At 40.9% G+C, this 13,178-nt stretch overlaps 2 protein-coding genes across 4 annotated transcripts in view; both read left to right on the top strand.

Annotated features, from left to right (window-relative positions):
• The window catches only part of LOC143633674 (putative elongation factor 1-gamma 1), a 153,461-nt gene that overhangs the window by 111,665 nt on the left and 28,618 nt on the right, over window positions 1–13,178 (top strand). The gene's annotated exons all lie outside the window — the stretch shown is intronic.
• LOC143631116 (uncharacterized) lies at window positions 10,952–12,709 on the top strand. Of its 3 annotated transcripts, XM_077099975.1 has the most exons (4): window positions 10,952–11,081; window positions 11,180–11,313; window positions 12,023–12,358; window positions 12,479–12,709. In XM_077099975.1, the coding sequence occupies exons 3-4, from the start codon at window positions 12,062–12,064 to the stop codon at window positions 12,635–12,637; spliced, it is 456 nt and encodes a 151-aa protein (XP_076956090.1). In that variant the 5' UTR covers window positions 10,952–11,081; window positions 11,180–11,313; window positions 12,023–12,061; the 3' UTR covers window positions 12,638–12,709. The 3 variants fall into 3 exon arrangements, with proteins under 3 accessions (XP_076956090.1, XP_076956083.1, XP_076956092.1); XM_077099968.1 differs by having other exon boundaries at window positions 10,966–11,313; XM_077099977.1 differs by lacking the exons at window positions 10,952–11,081; window positions 11,180–11,313 and having other exon boundaries at window positions 11,868–12,358.

The raw sequence follows: 13,178 nt of genomic DNA, 5'->3' as shown, positions 1-13,178 counted from the left end.
CATGGGAAAGGGAAGATCAAATGAAGATCAAGTACCCGCACCTGTTCTCTGCGCAACCTACTTCGAGATAAATTTCGGGACGAAATTTCTTAAAGTAGGGGAGACTGTGACATCTGCCCTGATCCGACCCGACCCAGGTACCCGTTTCTCTGACCCGATCTTTCTTTTATGATTTAATATTTATCTATACTTATATTTTACTTTTAATAATAATATATATATATTTCCTTCCCGCCTCTTCCTTCTCTCTTTCCGCCTTCTTTTCCCTCTTGTCGCCGTCCCGCCCTTACGCCTTGTTTCCCTCTTTCTTCTAACTCTTTGCTTGTCCTTTGGTTCTTCCCGCCTAAGGATGTCTGCAGCTCCACGCGCCAGACTCCTTACATGGAAGCCTGCGTGAAGACATCTTGTTCCTACGATGCGTGAAGAGAACTCTTCTCGCAGCGCGCTAAGAATGCATGTTCTTCCCGCAATGCGCTAAGAATGTATGTTCTTCCCGCGATGCGCTTAGAATTCTAGGTTCTTCACGCAGCGCGCTAAGGATTTGTGATCCTTCCCGCAGTGCGCTAAGGATTTGTGATTCTTCCCGCAGCACGCTAAGGTTTGTTGTGCCAGCCTTCGCGCTCGCGCACTCAGCCTTCTCGTGCTTGACCCTTCAGTCTAGTCTTCTGTTTATTCTAGCCGTTTGCTTTTGTAATGTCTTTTCTTCTGAGCTGTTGACCTAACCTATCTAATGTCTGAATAGTTACTTTCGGCGCAGCATGCGCACCAACCCCATTGGTTGGCAGATAAAGTGACTGACATTATCTTTTGAGATCTGCTTTTGCCATGCTTGACCAGTAACTTTATCTGTCCTCTCCCATGCCTTTTTTCTGTTACCTGTCAGCTTTTCCTTTGTCCCCTGCAGCTGCCATATCTTTTGATATCTTTTGCTTTTGAAATCTTTTACTTTTTGAGATCTTTTCCTCTTTTCTAGGGATTGTGTTCCCTAGGGTTTTCCTATAAATAATAATGTTAATTTCCTAACACTGCACACACAAAGCACTTAAACTCTCCTGTTCTCTCTTGCTCCTTGCCGTTGTTTTTCCTCTGCCGCCTCCTCTCTTGCCTCCGTCTTCCTCCCTGTTCTGCTCTGTTTTCCGGTAATATATATATATAAAATAATTTACTTATTAATTATGCTAACTTGTAATCAAGACTTAAAACAAATCATTAAAACAATAATCTTTACTTATAGGTTAACTTGTGCTTGTTTAAAGTTGGTTCTTGCTTTATCTTACACCGCATCGTTTATCAAGTGAGTAATCTCGTACCTAATCCCTTTTTGCTTTTAATGTTTTGGGATGTTCATGTGTTCATACAAACTTAGAGTCTTAAACTTGTTTATGAACTTTAGTCGCGCAGTATCCCATGTGTTGAGGACGTAGACTTGGCTGTTTATTTGTATGTGTGGATCATTAACCGTCTTGTCGGTCTATTCCGCAGTTCTCATGGTACCATTAGATGAACACGGGAGAACTATCGTTTATGATTTTCTCTTTTGTTACACTTGCACAGTTAGTCTTGTTTGTGAGCTCAATTGTGAGCACTGGCAGTCTTGTCTCTTAGAGTTGGTCCCGATCTGATTACACCCTTGTTGAAACCCAGACATACACATGTTGCGCGCAGATTTATTGTTACCTATGTATTGTATTAAACTTGATTTCTCACCAACACGCAAGTGTTTGACGTTTATTTTTAACACATGTTCAGGTTTGCAGTAGCTGTTTTGGAGCTTGTGGACACGTAGGACGTTTTTACTTTTGGACCTAGAATTAAAATGTATCAAGACAAGTTAATGTTGTTTGAATGTTATAATTTATAATATATTGATTTATGATGATTTATGTTCTCTTGTTTACCCTGCGCGTGCGCGAATGAATGTATTTATTAAATATTGACACCCAATAGTGTCACGAGTAATGAAACAATATGTGGCGCCCCGATGTATAATCCGCCTTTGGTCGGGGTGTTACAGCTACCAGGAGGGTAGGCTAACCAATGAGCTTCGGGTTCTCCTGGCCCGGATGCAGCCGCGCGTCGAGCTGCTTTGTCGTGAAAACGACAAGTTAAAAGCAGCTCGCATTCAAGAAGTAGCTCAGGCGCGGGCTGTCCGGGAGGAGAATAGGAGGCTTACCGCAGTGGCTGCGGAAAAGGAGAAGGCCTTCAAGGCCCTCGAGGTTGAAGTTCAGGCCCGGCTCGAGGCCCGTTCCAAGGCTGCCCAAGCTGTAAACGAACAGCTTCGGCTGGCTAAGGAAACTGCACGGAACGCAACCGAGAGGGCCACCAAGGCTGAAGCTGTTGCTGAGCCTTTACGCCTCGAGAATGAGGAACTCAAAGCCAAACTAGAGGCGCTCCAACAGGCTCATGATGCCTTGGCGATGGAAGACGCCAAGAAGCTCCAAGAGATCTTGGACCAGAGAGGGGTGCTTGATCATACTGAGCGGAAGCTAAAGGGCGTTGAAGAGGCTGCGGCTAAAGAAGTGTTGCTTGCCAACCTCAACAAAAGTGAAGCCGAACGCGCCCGTAACCAAGCTCAAGCTGCCCTCCAGGAGGCTCTGGTTGCCAAGGAATGGCTTCTTCGAGAAGCGTTGTCTCAGGTATGTTTAATTTCATTATATCTTCACGCTTTTCTTTGTAAATAGAAAAGGTTTTGATATTTGTATATTTTTTTTGTAGGTTGTGCATCGAGTCTTCACGGATACGTCTTATGACGATGCTATGAGCGCAGCCCTCAACGCTTCTCATGAGGATGGGGAAAAGGCCGGCTTCCTGCTTGGTCTAGGGTTCGTTGAGAAAGGCATCCCGCCTTCCAACTTCCCTTTATTTGATGTGGATACTGAAGCTGTATACGACCAAGCAGTGAATCAGTATGCCGCCTTCCCGCATCCGGTGGTGGAGAAGGTAAACGAAGTTGCCACTGCTGATGATGGGCTAGCTATCCTTAAAGCTTTCCTTGAACCGCCACGCTCTACTGATGGTGCTGGTCCAAGTGGAAGTGGTCCTGAAGCTTGATCCTGAAGATCCCTTCCCACTGTTAGGATAGGTTTAGCTTGTATAGATTTATATTCTTGTAGGCGGGTAGTTACCCGGCCCTTGTAATGAATATTATGAAATATAAATCTTTGTGCGGGTAAGACCGCTACTTTCACTGGATGACTTGCTTTATAAACGTTATATGACTTGCTCATGCATACTTTAGTTTAAATTAGCAATTTTCCAAGTGTTTAGAATAAGTTAACCTTTGAACGTGGTAGATAATAGGTTGAAGTTTTGCTTCCTCTTTCGTGATTGTGCGGGTAGGGCCGTCACTTGCACTTAGTAGGATGGCTAAACTTTACCTATATCTGACCTGCGTGGAGGTTTTCCTCATTTTTTTAGAAATTTTCTAAGTGTTTAGAATAAGTTAACCTTTCGACGCGCGGTTGTCAATAGGTTCGGTTTCCTCTCATGATTTGTGCGGTTAAGACCGGCACTTTCATTTAGTTGGATGACCAAAGCTTACCTATGACTGACCAGCGTGAAGGTTTGCCGTTTTTTGGGTTTATGCGGGTTTCGTCGCCTTCCCCACGCAACGACTTTCCACGTAATTATGCGGTGAAAACCCGCATCAGTGTTGAATAAATTAACAGTTCGACGCGCGGTTGTTAATAGGTTAGTGTTCAGTTTCCTCTATCATGATTCGTGCGGATAGACTGGCACTTTCATTTAGTGGGATGACTGAACTTTACCCTTAACTGACCTGCGTGAAGGTTTGCCGTTTTTTGGGTTTATGCGGGTTTCGCCGCCTTCCCCACGCAACGACTTTCCACGTAATTATGCGGTGAAAACCGGCATATCAGTGTTGAATAAATTAACCGTTCGACGCGCGGTTGTTAATAGGTTAGTGTTCAGTTTCCTCTATCATGATTCGTGCGGATAGACCGGCACTTTCATTTAGTGGGATGACTGAACTTTACCCTTAACTGACCTGCGTGAAGGTTTGCTTTTTTTTTTTTGGGTTTATGCGGGTTTTGCCGCCTTCCCCACGCAACGACTTTCACACATGTATGCGGTGAAGACCGGCATATCCGTGTGGAAAGTTCATAAGTATAAATGTAAAATCATCAGCGTCGATGTTCTAAGGAGAATCATTTCCATTAGAAGTGGCTCTGGGCCTTTTCTTTACAAATTTGGAATTGATCTACATGCAAACTGTGTAATTGAGCTCCCTTCCATGTTGGGATGGGAGTGCCATCGAGCCGATATGCGCCTGGTTCGGGATCTCGTTGTTTACGCAGTATGTAGTCTCCAACATTGAAGCTGCAATTTTATTCGTGTTTTCCCCAACTGGGGTTCTACACGCATCAGCCTGCTCAGCGTTCATTTCGCCACGAGGTGCGCGAGCGTCCCATCTCTGACAAATGCTTCGACCATGTCCTTTACGTCTGTGCATTCTTCAGTGTTGTGGCCTTTTGTTCTGTGAAAGTCACAGTATTTGCTCCGATCAGCATTGTGACGATGTCGGATTATTGGAGCCTTTGGCCATGGGAGCTCCTCAGTGGCTAATATCTCGGTGACGCTCTTGGTGAGTGGCGTCCATCTGGAGTTCTGGTTCGACTGTACGTTATCCCTTCCGCCTAACCGATGTTGCAAGCCGGATGAGGTGTCAAAGTTTACCCTTGACTGCCAAATGCCTAGCTTCCGCTTTTTGTTTAGTCGGGCGGTAAGGACGTTGTTTTCCCTTGTTTTCTGGGTGTAGAGGTGTGTGCTCTGGGGGAGATCTCTACCCAGTTGCTTCTCCGTTTCCGCAAAGCGTTTAGCTGCTGTCATGATGGCATCCCATGTGGATGGCATGCCATCTTTACCCGTTAAGGTGCGGATGAGCTCTGGGTCGTTCGCGCCCTGGATAAAAGCAGCGCGAACAAGATCTTCGCTAATATTACCCAGACTTAGCTTCTTTGAGTTGAAGCGAGTGATGAAGTCTGGCAAAGATTCATCTTCCTCTCGAATGCATTTGAGGATTGTCCATTGCTCTTCGGTATACTTTCTTTGTTGGCTGAAGTGTTGGCTAAACTTCTGTTGGAAGTCTGCCCAGTCGTAGATGTGGTTGACCGGTAGACGATCGAACCACGCTCTAGCTGGCCCAACAAGCGTCATTTGGAACATGTAACACCACGTAGGTTCCGTCCAACTACTGACGGTTGCCCCCGCTATGAACCTGTTCAAATGATCGTCTGGATCAGATATACCATCGTAAGTGCCGATGTTGGACATCTGTTTGGCACTTTTCGGGACGATTGCTTCCGCAATGTCCCTTGCAAATTTGGACGTTCCCGCCTTTGCAGCAGTTGGTGTAAATGTTTTCGAGAAGTCACGTGGATTTCCACCTGCGTTTTTTGGTTTGAAGGTTTCTTCAAAACGCCTTCTCGGTTCGGAGTCCGTTTCCTTACGCTTCCCTTTCGCCCTATGACGAGGGTTTGCGTCACTATCGGATTCCTCCGAATCATCGTCCAAGTATTCTTCGAATTCCTCAGGCTGTTGGAGTGAACGTAAGCGTTCATCCAACTCAGCTTGGAATTCTTTTTGACGTGCTTCCGCCCACGCTTTGACTTCATCGAGTGTTTGGCGGGGGAGCCTCGTTCTTTGTCTCCCTAACTGGGTATCGGTGAATCCCAGTGAGCGATTATTTACTGCACTTGCCCCAGCTTGGGTAACTGGGGTAGTGTTCGTAAAATTTACTGCACTTGCCCCGGCTTGGGTAACCGGGGTAGTGTTCGTAAAAACTGTGTAGTCGCCGGTATTCCCCCCAGTAGCTGGGGTTGCGGTTACCGGAGTTTCTTTAACCATCTTTCCAGAAGTTTGAAAAAACTGAAAAGAAATGAAGTTCTAGCTTTTATGCACGGATGGCGCCAATGAAGAAACACTAATCGACCCCGGGCAGATTACGGATAATCTGGGGGTTAAATAGATGTTTCCCACGAGGGGTTAGATCCGGCAAAGATGGTTCTTCTGATAACCTGCAAAACAGACACCGTGAGCTCGTCACTGAGAAGGGGGGGGGGGGTTCCTCCTTGTGACCACCCTCCGGCGTGAGAATCAGACTAGATTGCTCTTGAATATAAGTATATATTAAGAGATTGCTAGAGCAGATATCAGGTATAAGATGTAAGATACGAGATTGGATTAGATGATCATACCATTTGGGGTATTTATAGCCGAAGGTAGGTTTCCAAGAAGGTATAGCCGGCTGAATAGTATTCCTGTTCTACCAACTGTGGCCTACGCACGTGCCATGCTGGTAGTTGGTGGGTAGGCAGCGGCTGACAGTGACCAGGCCTGCTGTGTACTATTCCTTTTCCACCAACTGCCGGCTATGCACGTGGTATGACAGGAGTTGGTGAGTAGGCAGCGGCAAATAGTGACATACAGTACAAGAGCATGCTGCTCGCCATACTGTTGTCAATGAGCTGTCGTATCTCTGGTCAGATCTTTTGCCCATACCTCGTCAGGTACAGTACAAAAGATCCTCCAGTATCGTACGGACTGGCTTATTTGGGCGGGAGTATTCCCCCTCCCGCCTTTGTGCGGGATTGTTCCCGGCTTTGCTCATTCCTTCAGGTGACAGCTGAATTATTGAGAGCTAAGTGCCTTGTGCGTGTAGCCTTGCTACGCGGGTGGCCTTCCCTGATGGCTTGTATCCGCAGCTGCGGGAACAGGCGGAGTACTTCACCATTGGGAGGCATTTCCTGCGGGAACAGCTTGCGTACTGCGCGTAAGGACGTCACGTCTCTGAGCATGGTGGGTCCTGCGGATCCAGTTGGTTTATGCGCAGACGTCTCTCTTCAAGGTGAGTCCTGCGGGTCCAACTGGGCTCTGCTGGGACCTACCTCTTCAAACACTTAGAAGATAGGATCCACTAAACTATTAACATGTCATTTTCGAACCCAAATAATTTTAAACACTAATATCAACATATCGCGTTAAATATATGAAGTTTGGTCCCTTTCACATTAATAACATCAATAACATCAATGTCTCCTTTTCTTTTAATTTTTTATATAAAATATCTGTACTTTAAGTGTTAGCATAAATGCCCCTAAAAGGTTGTAAAAATAATAAGCAAACGCATAATGCCCTTAGAGATTGACCTAAGACCAACCTATTTAGCTAAATGTGTTTATGAACGTGACAGAAAACTGATCCAACTAGGTTTAGCTAAACCTAGACATATGAAATCTTTGTTAGATGCATATCGTATGATAAAATGATAAATTCACACCCCTAGGCCCTAGTTAGAAGGAATGTTGAAATCTTCCACAAATGTCATATGAATGTGAATAACTACATGGTCATGTGTGAACGTATATAAGTGTGGGCTAGAGCCTGACAGATCAATGCTCGCTTGCCAGTCGAGCCCATTGGCGAAGGATAGTTAGGGCCAGGGGTGGCCCCAACCCCATACGTTTATATGCACAACAGTGTAAATTTACCCGTTTCCATTCGAAATGTTGAGCCCGACCTTCGTTTTGAAAATTTTTATACATATTTTCGTCGCCCCCTCAACATTTTCGTTCAAGATCGTCACTGGTCGAGCCAAAGTTTATACCTTGTGGTTGTGGTAACATGCTTTGTTGTCATAAAAGTGAAAAAACATATGCAAATTGGAAATTTGAGGTTGTTTGAGTTGGTAAATTTAGTGTAAAGAGAAATGGGTAGTTAGTTGCACATGGGATGTTTATAAACAGAAATGATGTACATGAAGTTACAGGTAATGATAGTTCATAGACTTTTGCATCTTTCAAGGACATGGTGATTGTCTTGTGGAAAAACAAAAAGAAAAAGAACAAAAGATAAAAAGGGAAAAGAACAAAGAGTTTGTTTATATATATTTAAGATATGATCTGTGTTAAATTTATTTTTATTCACTTTAGAGTAGATGATGGTTTGGAGTTGTAAAAGAAAATTGAACTTTGATTTAATATATATATTACAAACATTTAAGAAAAGGTTGCGGTAAAAAAGAAAATCTTGATCTAGATCGACTAAGATAGATGGCATGAACCGGAACCGTTGTATAGCAGTCATTTACGTTTAAAGAAATCGTTAAGCCGTTCATTAGTACCCATTCCAGTATAAAACTGTGGAAAATCTATGAAACTCCGGATTGATCGGTCGTTTGATGGGCTAAGTACATCCTATTATTTAATGATGTTCACATCATCTTTTCTTATCTTGAAACATGTTACCAAAGAGACCAGGGTAAGATTTCCGACATAACTTAAGCACAACAAGAATATAAGTAGATTTAGGTTGTCATATAATCATATCTAATATGTTTAATATTCCCCTAGATCTTTGATTTCAAGCTCGTTTTTACATAAAGGATAGATACATGTAGTTATAAGCCAAACAATCAAACAACAATAAATTAGGCAACAGAAGATCGAAAGTTATGAATATCATAAAACTAACTAAATTACAAAACTTTCTTTTCATCCCGGGTGAGCTCCCTCGGGGTGGTGGCCCATACATTGGCCAAACCCTTACAAATAAAACTCTAAAGTCCTATTTGCCGCCTCTTGCCGCATAACCCATAAGTGTCATAGGAAATGTTACCTAACAGTGCGTAACAACCAGATCGTGTAAAAATTTCAGACCCAACAATGTATAGTAACCAAATAAACGATATTGTATAGGCTAACATGTTATTTAAGTGGGTCGCGCCTGGAAGGATATGTTTACCATTTAACCCACTTTTACAACTCACCAACATGATTAGCACATTTACATTTACAATTTAATTACTACCTGTCAACCGTGTTTGACACATTTTGCTAAACATGCTAAATGTGTTTATGTTACATTAGGTTGGGTTGATGTTTTTTACACAAAAAACATCTGAGTGGTGTCCACGTTGAACAATTCAAAATTTCAGCTCACCAATTTTAACCCGTTAATCCGACATTATTGATACCCTTACCCAAAATGATAACAATACCAATATTTTTTATTTCACAAACATAAAAGTGTGTGTAGTATAGGAGGCAAAAAGAAGTCTAGAAAGTAAGGTAAAATATATGTATTATTAATGATAAAGAGGGGCGGGGACCAATATTTTTCTAAATTTGTTTATATAATTTATACTATAGGTTTTTTAATCACTATACATGCTAAAGAAAAATAAAAAGATGAGAGTGGAGAGGTGATTGTACCTGCCAACCCTCACCGCCTCATCATTGAATATATGCATCTTTTTCCTAAGTTAAAAATAAAATAAATGATGACTTGTTAAGAAATAATATTTAGTCCGTTAAAAGTCAGATACCTCCGTTAAAAGAAAACAAACACAAGTCTGTTGATGCCGTCAACATCAACTACTTAGGAGCGTTTGTGTCTTGGCTTGTATCATGGTTGCATAGCTGTCTCATATCCAACATTGATTCTCCTTTATTTTCATTTTTATTTTACTTTGTTTAATATAAAGTTTGGAAAGATTTCAATAATTTATAAACACAGGCCCCTTTACTTCTTTATGGCACCTTTCATTCATGTTTTGTTTTATACTAGTGGAATGTGTCATGTTTCCCATCTTTCAATTATCATACCCATATGGTTCGTTACATCCGACTCAGTCGGGTCAGGCATATATGCTTTTGATAGGATCAAACATGCTATATATGTGCAAGAAAGTCCATCCAAGAACAAGTACAATCGCAAAATGATTTGGTTAATGCAATGTTTTCGAACCATCAAATCGTTGTTAGCAGGAACACAAACAATATTTAAAATGAGTAAATTAATATTTCAACTAAGTTATTTAGAAACACGCTAATCTATAACATATAGATAAACCATTTTTGAAGTATAGACGCTTCGAATTTCGTAAATAAATTAATTTTTCTGTTATTCATTTTTATTCTACCTTTTTTCTTAACAATTTATGTTGGAAATTTTTGGATTAATAATAATTATTAGTATGTGTTAGTGATATACTAATTATTAATGAGTCCAAAGAGTAAAGATGAATGCAATATCGATACTTTAAAGTATATAGTTGAGAACTTGAACTTTGGTGAAATAAGAAATAAGTTCGTCTAATATTGGTAAAATGATAAACTTGTGAGTTCCTTTGGAGGATGACTCACAAGAATATATTCTTATCTACACAAACTTGGTGGCATTAGCAAAGCAAGGATACGAAGCACCCGACGCGCACCTGCACGGCTCGGGTGACAGGTGCAAAGTAACGTTTTGATAACGCATTTTGCACTTCGCAAGCTCGCATCGACGCTTGAGAGCCGGTTTAGTATTTGTGTGTGGTTGGACTTGGTAGTGTGCCAAGTGACATCGCCTCCTCTGCCCTGTGACAAGTGTCTATTGCTGATGACATGTGTCATTCGTGGGTAACAAGTGTCATGGTTGTTGTCATGTGTCGCAACAAGCTTGACAAGTGTCGTATGGCTAGCTCAGAGGGTGACAAATGTCCTCGTGAACCATCCTTCAGATTGCTATAAATAGAAAGGTTTGATGCATAATTCAAGAAATCGAGACTAGATATTTCGAATTTTTGCAATAAGGATAAGTTCTTAAATAATCCTTCTCCTACTTTTAAAGTTTAAACTGAGTAACCCGTTCTTAAATGGAAAAAGATAAAAAAAAAATGTTAACATATTAAGCAGTTTAAAAGCAAGTTTGTAATATAATGTAGTTTTTCCAAAATAATTGTTGTTCGCACTAGAATAATGGTTTTATAATAACATTTAAAAAAAAAGAAAAACAAAAGTAAAGATAACAATTAAAGTTATTAAAGAAAAAAGTAAAATATTAACAAGTCAATCAAACTATAAATTAAATATTAATCCATGTGGTCCGTTACCCGACCCGCACACCACTAGAGAGAATACTAATGCTAATAAAATGCCAGATGAAAAGTATAGAAATATAATGCTTTAAAAAAGGACTAATAGGTCACTCTTGTTGTGGTTCTCCAGACAACAAAGGCCCAGGCTTTTGATTTCATTTCTCGTTATATTTTCTTATGGTTTCTCTAGGCAACAAGTAAGGTATACTTACTAATACTATAGTATTCATCAAGTTAGGCATCAACTATCATTGTACACAACCTTTCATCAACTCTCCCTAACATATAATACAATCATAGGTAGAATATTGTGTTCTCATTTCTCTCCAACAAAAAAGTGTTTCCTTCTTCAAAACCGTCTTCGAGAGGACAAACACTTAAAAGATGTTACCGTGCGTCATGGCTTAAAGGGATCGTCTTCGTTTGAAACACAGGTACTATATTCGATTTCTTTTGTACGAAAACATACCCTTTTCTCGTCTTTCAAGAAACAAGATTTGAGTTTGTCCAAAACCGGTTGAGGTTGGTTAACGACCGTGACAAACACAAATTTTTTTTACTGGTGTAAAATAAGTGTACCTCGACTGTTGGATATGTAAATAACACATTAAAATCGAGTATCATGCACTATTCAATGATAACAAGTTTATTTTTTTTACTGTGCCACGTGACCAGGGCGAAGGACATCAAGGGCCAGGGGTGGCCCCGACCCCTTGTTTTTTCGCGCATTAGTGTAAATTTAGTTGTTTTTCGTCTGAAAATTTTTATACGGAGTATAATTTTACCTGTTTTCGGCCAAAAGTTTGAGGCCCCCCCTCGTTTATGATTTTTAAAATACATTCTGACACCCCCCGATATTCGTGTCCAAGCTTCGCCATTACACGTGACAGGTGTTTATAACTTAATCGAGTTTGTCCTTGGTTGTCAACATGTTATCGAAGTGGCGGAAACAGTCAAACAACACATCTTGTGGTTATTGAGTTTCAAATTTCAATGATATGTTAAATAGTTCTCTAGTGAATTTTTAGGAGATGCTGGCTTTTTCTTCTTTTTTTTATGCCAACTTAGCAATTATTTATATTTGTGGTGCAAGCTTACTATATATGTTTTTTTACTTTTTATGTTTTGTGTTCTTCTTTCAAGGGATTTGATTTGCTAGCTTGGAGACCATTAAAAGGCAGTATGAATGAGTACAGTTCAGAAAGATCAAAACCTTGGAACATGTATACCGATTCGCCCCACAGCCCGCCTCAAATAGGAGGCGACGGTGACGGTCCATGGAAGAACTTCGGGACATCAATGAACGCTATTTCTTTCGGTTTTGTTGCCACGGCTGTCTTAATAGCAATGTTCCTTATAATGGCGATATTTGAACATCTTTTTCGACCAAATGCATCGTTTCCTTTACCAGAACACGGCACTCATCGCTCTCCCCAGGACTCGAGGCCAATGCATAAGCTTGTAAATTCACAACCGCGTGTAGGTTCACACACACACAACTCTTATACAATGGCGGGTTGTATCATACAACCCGTCATTGTAAACTTTCATGATATTTATAAAATCTATTAAATGAGCGTGTGTATTGATTTGTGACAGGTACAATCGACGTACGCGTCAGATTTTTCGGTATTGATGCCTGGGCAAGAGTATCCTACTTACATTGCACATTCTGCACCTCTACCTGTATCAAGGGAAGGAGTGCATTGGCCTAACCATCATCAATATACTAATTATGTACTTCCTTCACAAGGATAGAAGATAATTTATTCCGTGCATCAAATAGTTGTACATAAGGGCGAATATAACAAAATACAATATTTTTCTATCTTGGGTTATTTTTAACATGTAATGTTCTCTTTCTCTTAAATTCTCTTATCCCGAATATTCGTTTCAATACTTGAACAAAACCCAATATGCTTGGTCATCCTCGTGACCAAGATCCCTCACAATGTTAGTTCAATGTCTTGTGACCAGAGGCGGATCCAGAAATTTTGAACACCGGGAATCACTTTTCCTTGGGTCCTTGGATGTCTCAACTTGGCGTCAAAATTAGCGAGTCGCGTCAAGTTTGTGCTAAAAGTTGTATTATCCGTTTGGATTTTCATATTCCATTATGTTTAGAGAAGATAGGAGAAGTATTATTCATTTCTTGTTATGTTCTTGAGACATTTGGATGAGTAGTTTAATTGGGATGAAGTGCAAATTTTGATAAGAAGTTAAGAACACATATCACATAAGTCACCCTTATTTTCCTTCTAATTTGAGGAACAACATGAAAGAGGAGAGGGTGTAAGTT

This window comes from Bidens hawaiensis, unplaced genomic scaffold (genome assembly GCF_021521415.1).
Source record: "Bidens hawaiensis isolate Kalapana, Puna unplaced genomic scaffold, B.hawaiensis_p1.1 tig00000512_1, whole genome shotgun sequence".
In the NCBI taxonomy this organism is placed as follows: domain Eukaryota; kingdom Viridiplantae; phylum Streptophyta; class Magnoliopsida; order Asterales; family Asteraceae; genus Bidens; species Bidens hawaiensis.
The sequence above is the reverse complement of the archived record's forward strand: the minus strand, read 5'-3'. Positions and strand labels throughout refer to the sequence as shown.

Bases quoted from the DNA above. Each gene is read 5' to 3' on its own strand.
- LOC143631116 (XM_077099975.1), top strand. From the start codon at position 12,062: ATGAATGAGTACAGTTCAGAAAGATCAAAACCTTGGAACATGTATACC. The intron at 12,359-12,478 runs GTAGGTTCACAC...GATTTGTGACAG, and splicing joins TTGTAAATTCACAACCGCGT to GTACAATCGACGTACGCGTC.